This window comes from Pongo abelii, chromosome 2 (genome assembly GCF_028885655.2).
Source record: "Pongo abelii isolate AG06213 chromosome 2, NHGRI_mPonAbe1-v2.0_pri, whole genome shotgun sequence".
NCBI classification, from domain to species: Eukaryota; Metazoa; Chordata; class Mammalia; order Primates; family Hominidae; genus Pongo; species Pongo abelii.
The window spans coordinates 13,089,964-13,112,657 of record NC_085928.1 but is presented as its reverse complement, the minus strand read 5'-3'; the positions used below and the strand labels follow the sequence as shown (position 1 = coordinate 13,112,657).

Below are 22,694 nucleotides of genomic sequence, written 5' to 3'. Positions count from 1 at the left end.
GTGAAAATTCTAAGAGGTCATGAGAAGACACTCCAGCCTCTGGCTTTCTAAGTGGATCACTTGAATAAATGGTGAAAATAACACTGCAATGGGTTCTACACTGTGGGTCGAGACTCCCAGGCCAGGCAGGGTGCAGCATCTTTCTTTCTCTGGGGAACTGTTGAGATCTGAGGAGGAGAGTTAGCTCAGTGGTCCAGTGGTGATCTGGGCTACCAGTTTTCTTCATCTCTGTCAAGTGGAATGATTCTGAGCTGTGATGTCAGAATAGCTTATGTGTTTGATAACCTTCAGAGCTGTCTTGAGAGTCTTACAAACCTATATGTAGAAACCACTCATTTCTTTAAAAGCTGTATGTAAGGTACGATGTGTAAAACATGCTCTCTTTTGTGAATAAAAGAAGGGGAGGATTATACACAAGCAAATATTTGCTTATATTTGCATAGGTAATTTCAGGAAGGAGATACAAGAAGTGGGCACAGAAGTTGCCTCTGGGGAAGGAAACTGGGGGTCTGGGTCCTAGGGGTTTAGGATGAGAGGGAGATTTATTTTTTATTGCACATGATTTTGCCCTGTTTGAGCTGTTTTTTCCATAATCATAGGCCTAATTTACTTTTATTAAAAAATAAAAAGTAAAATAATGCTGGTAAGAATATGGGGCAATGGGAACTCTCATTCATTGTTTGGTGGGAATGCAAAATGACACAGCCACTTTGAGAGGAAAGTTTGGTGGTTTCTTACAAAAATAAACATACTCTTACGAGAAGATCTGAGAGTCACCTTCCTTGGTATTTAACCAAAGGTATGGAAAATTTATGTCCACACAAAAACCTGCACAACCATGTTAATATCAGCTTTGTTCATGAGTGCCGCAACTTGGAAGCAACCAAGATACTATTCAGTAGGTGAATGGATAAACAAACTGGTACATCTAGACAATGGAATATTATTCAGCACCAAAAAATGAGCTATCAAGCCATGAAAAGACATGGAGGAAATGCATACCACTATGTAAAAAAAGCCAGTCTCGAAAGGCTACATAATGTGTGATTCCAACTATATGACATTCTGGAAAAGGCAAAACTATGGAGACTGTAAAAATATCTGTGGCTGCCAGGAGTTAGAGGGGAGGATGAAAAGTGCAAAGCATACTTAGGGTTGTGATCCTATAATAGTGGATGCATGCCATTATACATTTATTTGTCCAAATTCATAAAATGCACAACACCAAGAGTGATCTCTAATGTAAACTATGGTCTGTAGGTGATAATGATGTGTCACTGGAGGTTTATCAATTGTAATAAACACACCGCTCTGGTGGGGGATGTTGATAATGTATGTGTCAGGCCAGGGAGTATATGGGAAACCTCTGTACCTCTCTCTAAATCTTGCTGTGAGTCTAAAACTGCTCTAAAAATAAAGTTCATTAACATTATTTTTTTTGAGACAGGGCCTTGCTCTGTTGCCCAGCCTGGAGTGCAGTGACACAGTCCTGGCTGGCTGCAACCTCTGCCTCTCAGGCTTGAGTGATACTCCCACTTCAGCCTCCTAAGTAGCTGAGACTACAGGTGCATGCTACCACACCTGGCTAATTTTTGTATTTTTCTGTAGAGATGGGGTTTTGCCGTGTTTCCCAGGCTGGTCTTGAACTCCTCAGCTCAAGCAATTCACCCACCTCAGCCTCCCAAAGTGCTGGGATTACAGGCGTGAGCCACCATGCCCGGCTTCCATTAACAATTTTTTAAAGAGAAAAAAATAGACTATATAGGATAAAAGGAGACATAGTTCAGTATCTTATAAACAAAAATAAGGGTCACCCCTCTGACAAGGTATGAACCAGTCTTCTAAATAAAATTAATGGCTTCTTTAAGAAAAGCCTCAGCCACCTTGCAAAGATGACTTGGGAAATCTTAAGGAAGAATGTGTCTCCTTCTGGAGACACCAGACAAATAACTCTCGGGTGCTTTCTCTTCAGCAGCGAAGGACAGACTCGTTAGCTTGTTTCATGGCCAGGAATTGATTAAGTCACAGGACGTTACAGCCAGAAGAGATTTTGGGGGCTTTTTAGTTCAGTCTTGCCTTATTGCAGATCATTAAGTTGAAGCCAAGAGAGAAATGACTTGCCCCATGCCCCACAGTTTGTTCATGGTAGGGCCAGAACACAGGAAGAAGGCCTGACTCTGAGGGAACACCTGGCAAAGCAGAAATGGCTTAGAAAACCTCTCTTTCCTGATTCCAGGAGAGCTGTGTCCCATTGGATCCCGCCTTCAGAGTGGGCCCTTCAAACATGAAAGAAGATTAGGGAAAGAGGTCTTAGATACAGCCTCTGGGGTCTACTTGCTTAACCATCTATTTCTTAAATCTATCAAAGAACATTGAGGAAGCTACCAGAAGTTAAGGGTAGGGAGACATCCACTTGGTCTTTGACCTTGGGTGAGTCATGGCCCGCACTGGGTCCCAGCTTTCCCATCTGAGAATGACAGGATTTATCTAGATTCTTTAGGCTCTAAAGTGTGACAATTCTTCTAGATCAAGGGCTGGCAAACTATGGTTCACAAGTCATATCTGACCAACCTTTTGTTTGTTAACTGCGGCTGCTTTCATGTTAAAATAGTAGAGTGCAGGAGTTACAACGGAGACCCCACATGGCCCACAAGGCCATTTAGCCTTTACTGATAAACGTGGTTGATTTCTGTTGTAGACTGAGCTTGGGGAAGTGAAGCAAATGGTTCCTGTTTCATTAACTTCTGCTTGAGGTCACTTGTCATCTCTTAGCGTTCCCAAAGCATCTGTCCTTTGGACAATGGCCCTGGGTATGCCTAGGATTGTTTGAACACTGCTGTTGTTTTGCTTTCCACCCCTCAGTCTCAAATTCTATGACTTGGCTCAAGTTCCATGTTGTGATCAGCCACCATCTTACCTTAAGTGTAGAACTGACTTCTTCTTAGGTAGACCAGAGAGCTAGACCAGTGGGGCTGGACAGTCTGTGCTTATTTGGACCTGGTCTTCTCAGAGCAGCTGAAACTATTTCTAAAAATCCCCTAGGGAGAGGAAAGCTATAAAGATACCTTTCGCAAAGCCTGAGTTCATTAAAAAAAAAATACTGCACAGCTAGCAAATAACTTGAGGTAGGATGGGAGGGAAGGAAAGGAGAACAGAAGGAAACTGAGGGTTTTAAGGCCTCTGCTGTCACTACATTGTGACCCAGATTTCAAGCCCACAGTTCATTTCCAAGGAAACCTTGGGCCTCTTTAGACCCATTTTCCTACCCCACCAGAACATACCCACCTCCCTCCCTCCACAATGGTACGCTCCATCCTTGGGGAGTCTTCGAGGGAATTGCCCTTACCTGTGCTGCTTAGGGTGCTGGTCTTCAATAAAGGGGTGCCAGTGGGAGGCCCTGATGATTGATTGTCTTTTGTGGTGGGGAACATCTCATTTTTACTTTGTGTTTCAGAAGAAACCGTTGTGATTAATCCATCATTTGTAGATGAAGTGGTGATTATGTCAGATGTAGCTAATGAATTTGCATTTGTGGTTGACTCACTGTCTATAGCAGTAGGTGTAAGAATTGTGGAGGAACTATGTGTGCTACTTATGGGGGAAGCAGGTGAAGTAGCTGTTGGGAAAGAAGGTGTATTTGTTGTGATGCTAGCAGTTTCAGGGAAATTAGTTGCAGTGGTATCAGTTGCAGCTACTATAGGACCACTAGTTGCAGTTTCTGTGGCTGTTACAGCATCAGCTGAGTTGCCTAGGCTGGCGGCTGGAGGAACAAAGATACCAAGTTTGAGGAGACAGTACATTGAATAACTAATGGCAGTTACTTAATACTAAATTGTATCCAACTCATTCTTTTTTTTTTTTTTTTTTTTTTAGAGGTAGGGTTTCCCCAAGTTGCCTAGATTGGTCATAAACCCCTGGCCTCAAGCGATCCACCCTCCTTGGCCTCCCAAAGTGCTGAGATTATAGGTATGAACTGCCATGCCCAGCCTCAACTCATTCTTTCCTGGAAAAATGAATCTATATGACTACATCAAAAATTAAAATACATGGTTATTTCTAAACACAAAAAAACCCACAATAAATAAAATTAAAAATTAAACAGACAAAACTGGAAAAAATGTTATCAAAAAATATGACAAATAAAGAGTTAATGTTTATTTATTTTAGAAATAAGGTCTTGCTCTGCCACCAAGGCTGGAGTGCAGTGGTGTGATCATAGTTCACTGCAGCCTTGAGCTCCTAGGCTCAAGCAATCCTCCCACCTCAGCCTTCCAAATAGCTAGGACTACAGTTGTAACACCTCCATGGCTGGCTAATTTTTTTGTTTTTTAGAGATGAGGGTCTCACTATGCTGGCTAGGCTGGTCTCTTAACTCCTGGCCTCAAATGATCCTCCTGCCTCAGCCTCCCAGAGTGCTGGGATTGCAGACGTGACCCACCAGTCCCGCAGAGGAGTTAATGTTTTTTAAGTAGAGTACTAAGAAGTAATATTATTTATGCCTGTAGTCATATAACTGTAGATCAGGGTTTAATATACTTCAGACCATTCTCAGTGAGGACAATTGAGAATGCCACAAGGTGGCGCAGTGGCTACCCAGAAATGGACTCCTTTTGTCTTTCTGCACTTTAAGGCAACTGTCCCAATTTTTCATTACCTTGATAGATCGAAAGAGGGAAAGGTTAGGGTTGGGTAATTTAAAGAATAATAAAATAAAAATACCTCATTAAGTGCTTATTATACTTCTTCCAAAATTTTATTCTAGTAATGTTTTCCCATTCACAATTCTAAATACATTGACTAAGAGTAAGATCTTTGCCCTCTGAGCTATGATGGGTATCAAAGTTGCATTTTCACAACTTTTAGGAACCCCTGGACACATGGAGTAGTAAACTCTAGTGATCCAGTGATCCATTCCAGTGATCCATTTTCTTTTTCCCCTTTTTTTTTTTTAGAGACACGGTCTTGTTCTGTCACACATGCTGGAGTGCAGTGGTGCTATAATAGCTCACTGCAGCCCTGAAACTCCTGGGCTCAAGTGATCCTCCCACCTTGGCCTCCAAAGTATTGGGATAACAGGTGTGAGCCACCTTGCCTGGCCCAGTGATAAGTTTTCTAGAACTTTTCCTTATCTCTAAGAACTCTGACCTTGACAATAGGTTAAAAAAATTATTGAAAGAAAAAGTTTTAGTGAGGAAGCAATTTCTAAACCTTAGGGTGCAGAGAACTGCGGAATATGCTTCCTGATTCCCCGATGGGTCTATGAGCCCCTTGAGGGCAGAGCCTGGCTCTTCACCTTGAAGAGGGCTTGGCTAACATAGCCATTCAGACATGTTGAAGAGATCAGCAATTGCTCTTCCTAGGTAAGAAATACATCAGCAGCTGGCAATGTTGACTGCCACTCTTCCTATTCCTGCCACTCAGGATAGTTCTCATCTATCAAGCACTGGCCCTGCGCCCGACAGTACCTGTGAAGTAGACATAACTGCCCACATTTGACAGAAGAGCCCACCAGTACTCAGAGGGGTTAAGGAGTTTGCCCAGAGGCAAAGCCAGGTCTGTGAGATGACAATGTCCTAACTATCACTTGATTAAAGTTATGGGGAAGGCCATCCATTTAATGAAAAAGCCAAGACATCCCCGAGGAACAAACACAAGAAGAGCAAATAGAGAAAATTGGGGATCAGAATGAAGGCGGTGGAAGTAGAAGTGACATCCACGGTGCCCTCTATCATTGGGGTAGCAGTGAGAGTGGCCAGGGGCTGGCTCTCGCCGTGGAAAACTCTGGACAGAAGAAAAGGGCTTGGCAGACTGTGGGTGCAAACAACCCAACCCCACCAGACCCTGAATTTCATGCTTTGGGAATGTTCATTCTCGGCCGATACCAAAGAACCAACATGTTTCTGTAGATATGCATAAAACAAATTGGGACTTCTTAAGAGGTTTTTGCAGGTCTTTGGAATTATGACAAGGAGTTTTGGACTTGGTGGCTTGTTTATTTTGATTTTAAATTTCTGTTCACTAGGGAGAACACATCTCAGAATGCTCAATTAGTTTTAATAAATGAGACACATTCCAAGCTGACAGCAATTCATTGCTGTGAATAGCTACAATTTTTTTAAAAACTAAAATACACTTGTGTGTGTCTATGTGTGTATGTGTGTTTTATCTGAGGGTTGTATAGATTTCAGGGAAGACAGCTTAGAGCTGATATCCCAGGCTTAAATTATCTAGTAAAAATACCCAAGAGGAATCGTAAAATAACCTATTTTGTTCAATCTGTAAATAACAGAAATATATGAAGACATCTGTGCAGTAAAAATAGCTTTAGTCTTTTTATTTCCTTAGGTCCTAAAGTTTCTAAATAACACAAGGATAGCACAATGTCCACAGAGGTACAAATCACAGGTTTCAATGGGAAAATATATGCCCTGACCTGGTTTCTTTCTGGGGAACACTCCATAATCACCACCCCTGTCCAGGGCACATCTATAACTGCTTTATTCAAAGCTAGCTGAAAGTCACAATCAAACGCCTTTCTCCCAGATCTAAATTCTTCATTATGATGAGATGTCGGTTCCCAAAGGCACTCATCAGATTCTGTGGAATAATGCAGTCCTAATCTCTCAGAGAAAGCAAAAACAACTTGGGAAGTTTTGCCTGTTAAAGGCACTTCAAATGTCACTGGCACATTTTTCACTGGTTTCAGTAAATGCTTGTGCAGGGGTTCTTGCAGTCAAGGTGCTATACAAGGCATGGGGGTGAGGAGGAATGTAAAGGTGTACAAGACACACTTTGTGCCCTTGGTTGCTCAGAATCTGAGATGGAACTCATGTTTGAAGTAGTGATTCCTTACACACACCTCCAAAATCCTTAACGTTACATAAAAAAGCAACTTTAAAAAAATTTTCAGGCCAGGAGCGGTGGCTCATGTCTGTAATCCCAGCAGTTTGGGAGGCTGAGGTGGGTGGATCATGAGATCAAGAGATTGAGACCATCCTGGCCAACGTGGTGAAACCCCGTCTCTACTAAAAATACAAAAATTAGCTGGGCATGGTGGCACACGCCTGTACTTCCAGCTACTTGGGAGGCTGAGACAGGAGAATTGGTTGAACCCAGGAGGCAGAGGTTGCAGCGAGCCAAGATCGTGACACTGCACTCCAGCCTGGCAACAGAGCAAGACTCTGTCTCAAAAAAAAAAAGCAACTTTTTAAAAATTTTCAGGCCAGGTGCGGTGGCTCATGCCTGTAATCCCAGCAGTTTGGGAGGCCGAGGCGGGCAGATCACCTGAGGTCAGGAGTTTGGGATCAGCCTGGCCAACATGGTGAAACGCCATATGTACCAAAAATGCAAAAATCAGCTGGGCGTGGTGGTGGGCACCTGTAATCCCAGCCACTCGGGAAGCTGAGGCAGGAGAATCACTTGAACCTGGGAGGCAGAGGTTGCAGTGAGCTGAGATAGTGCCATTGCACTCCAGCCTGGGCGACAAGAGCAAAACTCCATCTCAAAAAGTAAAATAAGGCCAGGCGTGGTGGCTCACACCTGTAATCCCAGAACTTTGGAAGGCCAAGGTGGGTGAATGACAATACAAGGTCAGGAGTTAGAGAACAGCCTGGCCAACATAGTGAAACCCCGTCTCTACTAAAAATACAAAAAAATTAGCCAGGAGTGGTAGTGAGCACCTGTAATCCCAGCTACTTGGGAGGCTGAGACAGGAGAATTGCTTGAACCTGGCAGGCGGAGGTTGCAGTGAGCCGAGATGGCGCCATTGCACTCCAGCCTGGGCAACAAGAGCAAAACTCTGTCTCAAAATAAATAAATAAATAATAAAATAAATTTTTTTTTCAAAAGCAAACCTTAATAACCACAAAAACTGTCAATATTAATATATCTGGAGGTAGATGGGTGGGAAGGCAGAATGGATGCTCAATTTTTATTTCATATACATCTGTATTGTTTGGATTTGTTACAGTGGGTCTGCATTACTTGTATAACTTTTTTAAACAAAGAAGAGGAAATCAAAACTAAAGTTTGAAAATCAGATCCAGGCTGGGTGTGGTGGCTCACGCCTGTAATCCCAGCACTTTGGGAGGCCAAGGCAGGTGGATCTCCTGAGGTCAAGAGTCTGAGACCAGCCTAGCCAACATGGTGAAACCCCATCTCAACTAAAAATACAAAAATTAGCCAGGTGTGGTGGCAGGTGCCTGTAATCCCAGCTACTCGGGAGGCTGAGGCAGGAGAATCGCTTGAACCTGGGAGGCAGAGGTTGCAGTGAGCAGAGATTGTGCCACTGCACTCCAGCCTGGGCAACAAGAGTGAAACTCGGTCTCAAAAAAAAAAAAAAAAAAAGAAAAGAAAATCAGATCCAAGTGCAGACAGGACAAAAAGGGAAATCATTTATTAAGCCCCTATGTGCCAGGCGGTATCCCGGCACATCAGGCTCTTTGTCTCATTTAATCCTCTCAGTAACTCTTCAGTATAGGGATTTCCCTTCTATTGCTACACAGGAAGACACTGAGGGTCAGAGACACCCCACAGCTAATAAGTGGTGGTATGCCATCTGAATCCCTGCTTGCCCCACTATTTGCCCTTCCCCCTGGGTTCTCTGGGTTAAGAAACATCTCCACTCCCCTAAGGTACCTTGAGCCTCAATGATTCCTGATTCCCTTACCTCTCTATTCATCTCCTTGTCCCCTCCCAGCCAACTTTCCCCTTTCTACTGCCCTTCTATTCTATTTTTAAAAAGTCAAGCCTTTTTTAATAGTGGCTCCTGAAAGTCATACAAGCCTCACCAATTCTTCCTTTGTCCTGAAGGCTTGGACCTGGCATCTGCCCCCAGGGTTGGCAGGAGAGATCTGGTGAGCCCTCCCCTCCTGTGCAGCTAGCCTTCTCCAACCTTCCCGCATTAAGAGCTTGAAACCAGCTCTCAAAAAACTCTAATCCTGATGCCATTCATTCCAGTTCTCTGAAAGGGCTTAATTTCTCTTCATACATCTGCCTTATCAAATACTTTCTTCCTTTCTGCAAGCAGCTTCTAGATTTCAACTCACTGAACCTGAAGGAAATAAAAATATTTCACCCTCAAATATAGCTCCATGATATAATGAGTATTTTAAATTAAAAACTCTTTGAGGTCAACAAGCACTGTAAGGACTGATCCACCAAAGAAGAACTATTGCTCCTGTTCCCCTCCCTGTTATGTCATTATCCACTACAGGAAAGAAGACTGAGAAGGAAACCACCCCTGAGCAGATCCTTCGTCAAGATAAGAACTGTCTCCAAGGATCCTTAAATTCCAAGGAGAATTATCTACAAGTTCATTTTTGTTCTCAGAACCAATTATTCTCCCTAATAATCATTTATTGCCCCTCAACAGAATTCCTCTTCTCCCTTCTTTCACAACTTGTTTTACCAAGATCCAAGTCCCCTTTCTTTCTGTAACCTCAAGATGGCGTATAAGCTTCTATACCTCATCAGGAAGTTGGGTGTTCATGCTGAAGGCTCTTGGGTACACATATTAAATACATTTGTATGCCTTTTTTCCTTTTGGTCCATCTACTTCATGCCAGTGATTTTTCAGCAAAATTTTAGAAAGCCAATTGGCCCCCACAACCCTCACCTCTCAACATACTGCTGACCTCACCTACATGTGGCCCATAGAACCCTTCCTAACTCAGAACAGAGAGTACATGTCTGAAGTCTAATCAACGTGACAATTACTCCCTATGGTTTAGCATTCTCAAATTCAAGTACATTTGTGAAAGGAGGCTTTTTGCTGTGATCAGCTCTCTGATTATCATGAGAGGGGATCCAGAACGCTACAGTAGAGAACTGGGTCCTTGCAACCCACTTAGTCCTTCTTATCTGACCTCAGAAACTCTCAAAGAGAAACCTCTGGTTTGCTGAGCCCCCAAATCTCACTCCATAGACCACTTCTTCCCCCAACCCCCACAAGATGGAGTCTCGCTCTGTCACTCCATGTCATCTCAGCTCACTGCAACCTCCACCTCCTGCGTTCAATCGATTCTTCCTGCCTCAGCCTCCTGAGTAGCTGAGACTACAGGTGTCCACTACCACACCTGGCTAATTTTTTTGTATTTTTAGTAGAGATGAAGTTTCACCATGTTGGCCAGGGTGGTTTCAAACCCCTGACCTCAAGTGATCCATCTGCCTCGGCCTCCCAAATCGCTCAGATTACAGACGTGAGCCACCGCGCCCAGCCCATAGACCACTTTTGCTATTGCTCTGTCTTCCCCATCACAGGATAAAATGCCTGTGTCTTTGAGCTGAGCTGGAGAGGAAACTTCATTTATAAAATAGACCGTGTGCTGGGCTGGGAGAATTGGTAGCTGTAGGCCTGCTGATTCTACCTCAAAGACAACATACATGATTGGAAGAATTAAAATGTAAAAATATTCCTTACCTGTGTTTACAAAAAGGAGAGCAAGAAGAGTAAGATGAGTAACGGCTTTCATTTTAGCTGTTTTTGCTAGGTAATCCGAGAAGGAAATGATTTCCCTCCCCGGCTACCTTTCATTTTAACTGTCTTTCAGGTACAAAGTCCAGTCATTAATTGACGTCAAACTAGAGAAAGGCAATTATAGCTAGCATTTGGCCATATACCATAGGTCTCTTCCGAGCTTTTGAGATAGAAGAGGTGGAGCTGGCCTTACGAATCATTTTTCTGACTCAAAGCCCAAAATAAGTCAGGACATTCCACATATGCTTGTGAGATTGGTGGCACATGAGTCTGGTTAATCTCTTGATATCTCAAATGTCTCCAAGCTGCCATCTTTTAGGAGGTCACCATTCCATTAAACATTCAATAACGAACTGTGCTCTACTCATCCGCATACGAGTGCAGGAAACCACTTTCCTCCAGCTGTAGTTCTGAGAATCCCTGAAGAGGACTTACATGTTTCCCAAAATTATTAGTTGCTTAACTTTCATCACCGTATGCTGGGGACCACCATTCTGGGCCTCTCTGATGGTCACGTCTAGCAACTTTGTAATCACATCTCCAAGCTTCTGTGACTCTACTTGGATACAGCCCCCAATAAAGTTCCCAAGCACAATGGACATCACATCATGGCATTTAACCTAACTTTACTGAAGTCTTGTGGGTGACTGGTGTGTTGGGGAGTGGGCAATAAAGCACAGAAAAGAGAAAACTTAGAACAGCTGATTTGATCTCTCTGCTCCTGGCTGCTCATTGGGCAGGCCCCACTTCTCAGTTCCCTTTCTCACCCTTTCTCTAGTTCCTCAGCCCCTCACCTTTCACCATGTGTTAGGAACCAGCTTTACTGCTTGGATTTGGGTCTTCTTAATCTAGTTCTCCCTCCTTAAAGTCCAGGGCTCCAACTCTACTGTGTCCAGCCACAGCCAGAAGAATATAAACAAATGATACCTTGTGAGTTGTGGCTAGAGTTTTGAGTTTAATTTTTTTTTTTTTTTTTTTTTTTGAGACAGAGTCTCACTCTGTCGCCCAGGCTGAAGTGCAGTGGCACGATCTCAGCTCCCCGCAACTTCTGCCTCCAGGGCTCAAGTGATCCTCCTGCCTCAGTCACCCAAGTAGCTGGGATTACAGGCATACACCACCATGCTTGGCTGATTTTTGTATTTTCAGAAGAGATGAGGTTTTGTCATGTTGTCCAGGCTGGTCTCAAACTCTCAGACTCAAGCAATCCCCCACCTCAGCCTCCCAAAGTGCTGTGATTACAAGCGTGTGCCACCACACCTGGCCTTTGGGTTTAAATTTTAACTCTGACCTTGATGAAAACAAAACATTTTTGTATGATAACCCAGCAGATAAGTTGCTTATTGTCCTAGAGTCTCCATTCAAGAATAAGACAGGGGTTTGTTCTTACATGGCTGAGAGGTCCATTTAAACACTTTTTCCAAAGCAAAGACACTTCTAAGGCCCATTATGTTATGCTATTATTCTCAGCTTGAATAACTCCTGGCATCAGGATTTAAACAAAGGCTTGTTTTTCTTTTCTTTCTAAACTAGCTTTATTGAGCTATAATTTATGCCAATAAACTGTGTCTATTTACAGTGTACAGTTCAATGAATTTTGATTGATGTATATACATGTGTAGCTACTGTTGCAACCAAGATACCGAGCATTTCCTACACACCCTTTGGGACTTTCCTCTTGTCCCTTTTTAGTGCTACATCCCCTACACTCCACCCCAACCCCAGGTAACCATTGATCTGCTTTCCGTCTCTATAAATTAGTCTGCATTTTCTAGCATTTTATGTAAATGGAATCATACAGATGTAGTTTTTTGTTTTGTTTTGTTTTTTGGGTGAGTTTCTTTCACTTATAACCATTTTGAGACTCATCCTTGCTGTGTGAATTCATAGTTTGTTTCTTCTTATATCTGAACACTATTCCACTGTATCAATGTACCATGGCTTGTTTATCAATTCATCTGTTAATGGACATTTGAGTTGTTTCTAGTTTTGACTATTACAAATAAAAAGATTATAAATAAGGCCAGGTGTGGTGGTTCATACCTGTAATCCCAGAACTTTGGGAAGCTGAGGCAGGTGGATCACCTGAGATCAGGAGTTAGAGATCAGCCTGGCCAACGTGGCGAAACCTCATCTGTACTAAAAATACAAAAATTAGCCAGGTGTGGTGGCAGGCACCTGTAACCCCAGCTACTCAGGAGGGTGAGGCAGGAGAATCCCTTGAACCCCGGAAGTAGTATTTGCAGTGAGCCAAGATCACGTCACTGCACTCCAGCCTGGGCAACAGACCGGGACTCCATCTCAAAAAAAAAAAAAAAAAAAAAAAAAGTTACAAGTATTCATGTACAAGTTTTTGTATGAACATACCCTTTCATTTCTTTAGGGTAAATATTTAGAATGGAATGGCTGCATCACATGGTAGGTATATAACTTTTTAATAAATGGTCAAATGGTTTTCCTAAGTTGTTATGACATTTTACATCAGCAGTATATGAGAATTCCAGTTGTTCCCTATCCTTGCCAACACTTGGTATTGTCAGTCTTTATATTAGCTACCCTAAAGGGTATGTAGTGGCATCTCACTTTTGTTTTAATTTGCATCTCCTGATGACAAATGATGTTGAACCTCTTTTTATGTGCATATTAGTCAGTCGTGTCTCTTCTTTTGTAAAGTACCTCTTCAAATAATTTGCACATTGTAAAGTTGAATTGGTTTTCTTCTTGGTTTTTAATGGTAAAAGTTCTTTATATATGTACTGCAAATTATATTCACTCTATAAAAGCCTAACCAGGAATCTAGAAAAATTGAAAAAGTGGCCTGGGGTCACATAAGTAGCTGCGGGATCTCAAATGCAGGGTCTCAAATCCTGTCTCCTAAACTGGGAGGAGCCTATCACACCCCATCATGTCTTAGGTTCAAGATATCAAGTGAGTAGTGCCCACAGTGCTCTATCACCAATGTCTACCGATGCCACCATATTACAACAGTGTCAATATTTCCATGGTTTTCTATATTACTTATCTGCTGAGCATAGAATGAAAAGTATAACCAGGAAGGTATGGAGGACTGCCAAGCATCTGGCTCCCTGACTCTTCCCTGGCCTTATCATCTGGAAAAATATGGGCAGCCAGAAAGTCAAGCAGTCCTTAAAGTATAAATCAGCAATCACTGGTATGCCCCCTCCTAACTCATCCACACTGGACTTCAGTACTGCAGGATGACAGAGACAATGCACAGAGCTTTCATGAGGGGAACTACTTCTTCCTCAGGGCTGATGTTTCTTCACATATGGAAGGAGTTTAATTCCTGAAACACTCCTGGCCTCTTGGCATGTCTTTATTCATTTTGCCCTAAATGAAGAGTAGTGACTTATTTCAGAATAAACTGGGAATACTCACCTCAGATCCTGCAGTTTCCCTTTGGGGAGATAACCTGGATTCAGGATTGTTGTGCCCAAGAAGGTAAGGATCCAGTAGGAGGGAGCCCTAAGCCACATTCTCAAAAATAAGCTTCTATAAAAGTAATATTTTTTCTCCATCTGTTGTACTCTTTGTTTTACTTCTCACAGAACTCAAAACCTGGATAGGAAAAAGGGGTGATATTTATTAGTATGAAATGGCTAAATTCTAAGTATTTATCTATAAGTCAAGAACACAGACTCCATTTTCCCATAGAAACAATGTTGTATGTTGGTAATGTTGTCAACAAGTCAGCTAAAAACAAGCTGTTTACCCATAATTACCTGGTTGCAAAGAACTATTGTTCAGGGTGAGCTTTTCAATAATTCTATTGACTATGCAGAGGAATGGGACATGCCCATTAATCTAAAGCAATATCCAGTTATTTAGGCATAAAGTAAACTCAAGAGAGCTGTATCAGAGCCATTTAGAGTTAGAATTTGATCAATCAAGAGCCCCTCTAGCCAGGTGAGGTGGCTGATATCTGTAATCCCAGCACTTTGGGAGGCCAAAGTGGGAGGGTTGCTTGAGCCCAGGAGTTCGAGACCAGCCTAAGCAATATAGTGAGACCTTGTCTCTACAAAACAATTTTAAAATAATTATCTGAGCATGGTGATGTATGCCTGTAGTACCAGATATTTGGGAGGCTGAGGCAGGAGGATCCTTTTAGCCCTGGAGGCAGAGGCTGCAGTGATCCGAGATTGCACTGCTGCACCACAGCATGGGCGACAGAGCGAGACCCTGTCTCAAACAAAAGAGCCCCTCTTTGGCTACTTTGATTCTGCAACACTGCAGTACCATGATAAGGCTCTGGAGGATCATTAAAACATAAAATTTCTATCAAGATTAAATAGTTAGACCCAAAGATTTTTTTTCTGTCTACAGAACCAAATGTAAATACATGTTAAGCTCCTATCTCCTTCTCACTAATTCCAGCCCCTCAATAGAGGTGTGAGTATAGCCTTCCCAGAGTCACTACTACCATTTACGGATATCACATTTAGATACCACGTGAAGCTGATCAGCATTTTCCTCTCTAATTCAGAAGACCATTCCCAGAGAAATGACTTGTGGAATGTAATATTCCCAACTCAAATGTCTAATTGATGACACATTGACAGAACTATTTCCACTCTTGCTTTTTATACCCTCTGAAATTAACTTTTCAGTGAATGGTTGCTTTACATAAGTAACGTTCAGGAGGGGGCTGTTCAATCACTCCCAGTTACTCGAGGCATCTCTGCACATCCATCAGATATCAAAGATGAAGCAGTGAACAAGATGATGAAGATCTCTGCTCTCCTGAAGCTTCTGTGATCTGATGGGTAGTGGAGGTCGGAAAAAAAATAATTAAACACAATGATTTTAGAGACTGGTCAATGCTCTGAAGAAAATAAAACACAACAATGGGATAGTGACTTGTGGGGTATGAGGTGCTACTTTAAATAGGATGGTCAGCAAAGACTTCTTGCAGGAGCTGATATCGGAACTGAGAGCTGCTATTGAAGGGAAGCCTGCCATATAAACATCAGAAAAAGGGCATTCCAGCTAGAAAAGTAGTAAGCGCAAAGGCCCTGAGGCCAGAACAAGTCTGGTGTGTTTGAAGAGCACCATGATTTAGGAGGAGATTGGGGGGAGATGTTGTCAGAGAGGCAGGCTGGGGCCTGATCCTACAGGATCTTATAGGCTGCGGAAAGGAATGTGGATTTTATTCTAAGCACAATGGAAGAAGCCACAGGAACATTTAAGCAGGAGAATGACAGTCCAGATCTTCCTTGGGGGCCTTATCTAAAGGAGCTGGTCTACTCGCCTGACCATCCCACCTCAGTTCGTTTCCTCCATAGCCCTCATCACAATATGTAATTACTTTGTCTCTTTGCTGGTTTAGCTACCCGCTGCCTAACTTCCATGAGAGTTTCTCTTTCCTGTCCACTCCTCTGTCTCCAGCATCCAGAACAGCTGGCACGTGGCAGGTGCTCAGTAAAGATTTATGGAAGAAAGGAAGGAATGAATGAAGGCTGTCCGATTTGTTCTAGGTGCAGGGAACAGGGAATGCAAAGTAAATAAGACACAGTTTGGGGTCTTCAGACCCACAGTGCATTCAGACAATTTATCTTCCAAAAGTTGGTTGTCATGATCAAATTATTCAAAAGAGAAAATATTATTAGTAAGTAAATATGTGGGGGAAAAATATTTAGCTTTTTACTCTTTTTTTTTGTTTGTTGTTGTTGTTGTTGTTAAGAGGGAGTCTCGCTTTGTCACCCAGGCTGGAGTGCAGTGGCGCAATCTTGGCTCACTGCAAGCTCTGCCTCCCGGGTTCACGCCATTCTCCTGCCTCAGCCTCCCGAGTAGCTGAGATTACAGGCGCCTACCACCACACCCGGCTAATTTTTTTATTTTTATATTTTTAGTAGAGACGGGGTTTCACCGTGTTAGCCAGGATGGTCTCAATCTCCTGACCTCGTGATCCACCCGCCTCGGCCTCCCAAAGTGCTGGGATTATAGGTGTTAGCCACCGTGCCTGGCCTTTACTCATCTTAAAGATGTTACAACTAAAACAAAAGTGAGATTATATTTTACCTTTTTTTTAATTTTAATTTTTTTTTTTTTTGAGATGGAGTCTCGCTATGCCACCCAGGCTAGTGTGCAGTGGCACGATCTCTGCTCACTGCAACCTCCACCTACCAGGTTCAAGCGATTCTCCTGCCTCAGCCTACTGAGTAGCTGGGATTAGAGTGCACACCACCCCACCTGGCTAATTTTTGTATTTTTAGTAGAGATGGGTTTCACCAAATTGGCCAGGCTGGTCTTGAACTCCTGACCTCTAGTGATCCACCCGCCTCGGCCTCCCAAAGTGCTGAGATTACAGGCGTGAACCACCACACTGGTGTAATATTTTACATCTTTTAAAAATGTGTACAATGATATATCCAACTCTGGGGGGGTGCAAATAATTCGATATGCTTTACAATTGCTATGTCGTAATATGCTACAATTTGGCAACAGGTATTAAGAGCAATTTAAAAATGTTCTTGGCTGGGCATGATTTTGAGAGGCCAATACGGAGGATCGCTTGAGTCCATGAGTTTGAGACCAGCCTGGGCAATACAGTGAGACACCATCTCTACAAAAAATTAAAAAATTAGTTGAGCATGGTATTGCATGCCTGTGGTCCCAGCTACTCAGGAGGCTGTGGTGGGAGGATCGCTTGAGCCCAGGAGGTTGAGGCTGCAGTGAGCTGTGATTGTGCCATTGCACTCCAGCCTGGGTAACAGAGCCAGATGCTGTCTTGAAAAACAAACAAACAAACAAAAAAGTTTTTACCCTGTGACTGAGAAATTTACTTCTGGAACTTTATCTTAAATAATTTCTTCAAAAAAAACTTGTTTTTAAGTTTTGTAGAGACGGAGGTCTTGAACTCTGGCCTCAAGCAATCTTCCTGCCTCGGCTTCCCGAAGTGCTGGGATTACAGGCGTGAGCCACAGTGCCTGGTCAAGGAATAATTTCAAATGAAGGGAAAATTATCTGTACAGATATGTTTGCTGCAGTATTACATATATACAGTATAAATAATTGAAAACAACCTTACCCAACAACAGAGGTTTAAATGTGGTGACCACGCTTGATGAGAGGTAGGACTCTATCCACACACAGTACGATGCAGAAGACCGCAGCCGTGAGGGGAAGAGCTTATGGGGAAGTGCTTATTCTACTACGATAGAAGTTGAAGATGCAGGATTCTTGTTATATCTCTAATTATGTAAAAACCATTTCTCCATAAAGATAAGTGCTGGCAGGAAACACGAACACATGAAAATGACTTGCTTTGTCGGGTGGCAGGACGGCGATTGAGCACTCTCTTGGCGACTTCGTCTTCTTACACACACGATGTAATGGGCTCAGAGAAAGGGTCAAGTTCCAGTGTATAGATTTTTCTTTTTCTTTGAGAGACAGGGTCTCACTCTGTCATCCAGGCTGGAGTGCAGTGGTGCAATCTCTGCTCACTGCAACCTCCGCCTAATCCTCCCACCTCAGCCTTCCAAGTAACTGGGACTACAGGCGTTGCACCATCACACCTGCCTAAATTTCGTATTTTTAATAGAGATGGGGACTCACTATATTGCCCAGGCTTGTCTCGAACTCCTTAGTTCAAGGAGTCTGCCCGCCTTGGCCTCCCAAAGTGTTGGGATTACAGACAAGAGCCACTGCGCCCAGCCATGTGTTTAACCACTGGAGATGTGTTCCAAAACACCTTGACCTTCCGAAGGAGCAGGCACTGGCTTTTTGAGTCTTGGCTTATAAAATTTCACAATTGCTTATCTACTCACCTCACTGAGTTTAGTCAGCTCTAAAAATATATTTCACATCATGAGAGATTTTGTGGGCTTCTTATTTTATTATTTTATTTCATTTTACTATCTTTGGAATGAAACTCTTGGAGAAGTTCTATAAAGAGATTTTCCCCAGGAAGGAGTTTGATTTCTCACTCACTTCCTCCTCTACTCACCCATCAAGACTATGGGAGGTTTGTCTGAGATCAGAAAGCTCTTGCGGTGGCCACAAATCGTAATTCAGATCTCTTCAGAGAGGAAGCGAGTGGTTCCAGAGATTAGAACATTGTCCCCTGAGATGCTAGCACCAGGCCTGGACTTGTTGCTCTGAGGAAAATGGAAAACAATGGGTGGGAGTAGGTTTGCCCCTCTTTGGGGTTTGTACCTCTCAACCTTACCCAGTCCAGTTATTCCTAAAATGAGAGATGATACAACTAGGGCATCAGTCCTCAAAAATGTGTTCCCCAGACCAGCAGCACCAGCATGACCTGGAAACTTTTTAGAAATGCATATTCTCAGGCCCCACCTAGGCCTACTGAATCAACAATCTGTGTGTTTTTTGTTTGTTTGGTTTTGAGATGGAGTTTCACTCTTGTTGCCCAGGATGGAGTGCAATGGCACAATCTCAGCTCACCGCAACCTCGGCCTCCCGGGTTCAAGCGATTCTCCTGCCTCAGCCTCCTGAGTAGCTGGGATTACAGGCATGTGCCACCACACGCGGATAATTTTTGTATTTGTAGTGTGACTTTGCTGGTGCTCAGCTCTGAGGACGACTGCCTTCATGGCACACAAGATGATTTTAAGTGTCCATGGACACAGCGTTAGATAACAGTGATTCACTTGGAGGGGAAAGTTATGCCTTTTCAAATTTCGGTCATTCTGATTACACAATGAGAAAATCTCATGTATCGCTAAGATATCTTTAACTCTAATAATTACGTATTTCTCTTTGTGAGGAAGAGAGATCAGGCCCCAGACACAGAGCCTTTGGCAACCAAACTCCTGGTAATCTAATAACACTTTATTTTTGTTTATGTTTCTTAAGGCTATTTTCTATCCATGGCAAAGGAAACTAGTTTTTTTTTCTTCTAAATTTGGGGTGGTGATGTAAAGTTAATTTGCTTTTATTTATTTATCTATTTTCTGGAGACAGGGTCTTGCTGTATCACCCAAGCTGGAGCACAGTGGCACAGTCACAGCTCACTACAGCCTCAAACTGCTGGGCTCAAGTGAGCCTCCCACCTCAGCCTCTTGAGTAGGTGGAACTACAGGCATGCACCACCATGCCTTGGCTAAACCAGAAACATTTTTTTTTTCATAGAGATGAGGTATCAGCATCTTGCCCAAGCTCGTCTCAAACTCCTAGGCTCAAGTGATCCTCCATCTTGGCCTCCCAAAGCGCTGAGATTACAGGTGTGAACCGCCACACCAAGCTGTAAAGTTTATTTTAAAATTAAATTTGGCCTGGCACAGTGGCTCATGACTATAATCCCAGAGCTTTGGAAGACCAGTGCAGGAGGATCACTTGAGGCCAGGAGTTTGAGACCAGCCTGGGAAAGAAGTTGAGACCCCCATCTCTACAAAAAAGTTTTTTTTTTTTTAAATAAAAATTAGCCAAGCATGGTGGCACATTCCTGTAGTTCCGGTTACTCAGGAGTCTGAAGCAGGAGGGTCGCTTGAACCCAGGAGTTCAAGGCTGAGGCTGCAGTGAGCTATATCGTGCCACTGCACTGCAGCCTAGGTGACAGAGCCAGACAATGTCTCAAAAGAAAAAAAAGAAAGAAAATTCAGTTAATTTTTTTTTTAAAAAAGTCAGTTTCAACAAAAATGTGTAAGAAAGACTAGTGATAATACATGATTTGTCAAAAATCACGAGGGAGGTACAAAACTGACGGAAGTTTGGAAAACACTGTGCTAGGGCACACCGTAGGATGAATGGTAAGGAAAAGGGCCTTCGAAAGTGTGAGAGCAGAGAAGCAAACAGGTAGTTAACTAAAAAAGAAATACACATTTTCCACCACATGAAAAATGTCATAACATACTAATAAAAGAGAAAATTGAACAATGCCAGAGCTAGAGCTAAACTTACCAACTTTAATGCAATAGGAACCCATTCCTGGAAAGTCTCTCCCTGCAGCTGACAGTTCTGGGAGAACATAATGACATTTAGACAGACATGCAAAGCTTGAACTCAACTCACAACTATCCCCATAATCTTTAACTACGTGTTCTTTTTTATTGTTTTTGCTCCAAGTCACCTTTCCCAGGGAAATCTTCGATTTGACTTTCTCAGAAACCTTTTACTTGATGGCAAATTTGCCTTTGACACATGCAGTTTCCTAGAGTGACACATACTCACAAGCAGTTTCCTAGAGTGACACATACTCACAAGCAGTCTCCTAGGGTGACACATACTCACAAGCAGTCTCCTAGGGTGACACATACTCACAAGCAGTCTCCTAGGGTGACACATACAAGCAGTCTCCTAGAGTGACACATACAAGCAGTCTCCTAGGGTGACACATACTCACAAGCAGTCTCCTAGGGTGACACATACTCACAAGCAGTCTCCCAGGGTGACACATACTCACAAGCAGTCTCCCAGGGTGACACATACTCACAAGCAGTCTCCCAGGGTGACACATACTCACAAGCAGTCCCCCAGGGTGACACATACTCACAAGCAGCCTCCCAGGGTGACGCATACTCACAAGCAGCCTCCCAGGGTGACGCATACTCACAAGCAGCCTCCCAGGGTGACGCATACTCACAAGCAGCCTCCCAGGGTGACGCATACTCACAAGCAGCCTCCCAGGGTGACGCATACTCACAAGCAGCCTCCCAGGGTGACGCAGACTCACAAGCAGCCTCCCAGGGTGACGCAGACTCACAAGCAGCCTCCCAGGGTGACGCAGACTCACAAGCAGCCTCCCAGGGTGACGCAGACTCACAAGCAGCCTCCCAGGGTGACGCAGACTCACAAGCAGCCTCCCAGGGTGACGCAGACTCACAAGCAGCCTCCCAGGGTGACGCAGACTCACAAGCAGCCTCCCAGGGTGACGCAGACTCACAAGCAGCCTCCCAGGGTGACGCAGACTCACAAGCAGCCTCCCAGGGTGACGCAGACTCACAAGCAGCCTCCCAGGGTGACGCAGACTCACAAGCAGCCTCCCAGGGTGACGCAGACTCACAAGCAGCCTCCCAGGGTGACACATGCTCACAAGCAGCCTCCCAGAGTGACACATGCTCACAAGCAGCCTCCCAGAGTGACACATGCTCACAAGCAGCCTCCCAGAGTGACACATGCTCACAAGCAGCCTCCCAGAGTGACACATGCTCACAAGCAGTCTCCCAGAGTGACACATGCTCACAAGCAGTTTCCCAGAGTGACACATGCTCACAAGCAGTTTCCTAGAGTGACACATACTCACAAGCAGTTTCCTAGGGATTGCTTTAGCACTGGGAACCAATTAGACACCATGATGTTGAGGCTATTTAACCGGCAAAGATGAAGAGAATGGCAATGGTTGCTGTTGGCAATGATGTGTGGGAAACAGGCCTCAAACACAGCAGAAGGGAAGGTATTTAAACAGCCTTCGGAGGAGGGAAATACAGCAATATGTATCACAGACCTTTAAAATGGATGTATCTCTTGATCAAGCAATTCCATTCTAGGAATTTATCCCAAGGAAATAGCCAGACATATGCTCAAATCCATTTGTATACATAAATCATTATTTTTGTTTTGTTTTGTTTTGTTTTGAGATGGAGTTTCGCTCATGTTGCCTAGGCTGGAGTGCAGTGGCAAGATCTCGGCTCACCGCAACCTCCGCCTCCCGGGTTCAAGAAATTCTCCTGCCTCAGCCTCCCGAGTAGCTGGGATTACAGGCATATGCCACCACACCCAGCTAATTTTGTATTTTTAGTAGAGATGGGGTTTCTCCATGTTGGTCAGGCTGGTCTCGAACTCCCAACCTCAGGTGATCCACCCACCTCGGCCTCCCAAAGTGTTGGGATTACAGGTGTGAGCCACCGCACCCGGTCTCATTATTGTTTTTCAAAGAAAAAATTTAGTGTTTTTTTTTTTTTTTTTTTTACAGAGATAAGCTCTCACCGTGTTGCCCAGGGAGGTCTCAAACTCCTGGGCTCAGGTGACCCTCTTGCCTCAGCCTCCCAAAGTGCTGGGATTACAATTGTGAGCCACCAGCCCAGCTAAAAAGTTGTAAAACTATATAAATGTCTAAAAGTTGTGGCTTGGTCAAGACAAATTTGGTGAGTTCATGAGAAGAGTCTTGTGTAGCCATTAAAACTCAGCTTATAGTTGATAACAAAGGAATCTTGCAACAATATGTTGAATTTAGGGTTTTCCTTCATTCACCAAATACTTGAGAGTACCATGAGCACTATCAGGGACAGACACTGTTCTAGGC

At 43.5% G+C, this 22,694-nt stretch overlaps 1 protein-coding gene across 1 annotated transcript in view; it reads right to left on the bottom strand.

Moving 5' to 3' along the window:
* MUC13 (mucin 13, cell surface associated) overlaps window positions 1-22,694 on the bottom strand; it is a 53,511-nt gene that overhangs the window by 18,885 nt on the left and 11,932 nt on the right. The window contains exons 4-8 of the mRNA XM_054551122.2: window positions 20,354-20,410; window positions 18,441-18,591; window positions 13,874-14,053; window positions 8,790-9,052; window positions 3,347-3,760 (exon numbers count right to left, since the gene is read on the bottom strand). Of these exons, the coding sequence (XP_054407097.1) occupies window positions 3,347-3,760; window positions 8,790-8,949 (574 nt within the window). The 5' untranslated portion in view covers window positions 8,950-9,052; window positions 13,874-14,053; window positions 18,441-18,591; window positions 20,354-20,410. The remainder of the gene's footprint in view (window positions 1-3,346; window positions 3,761-8,789; window positions 9,053-13,873; window positions 14,054-18,440; window positions 18,592-20,353; window positions 20,411-22,694) is intronic.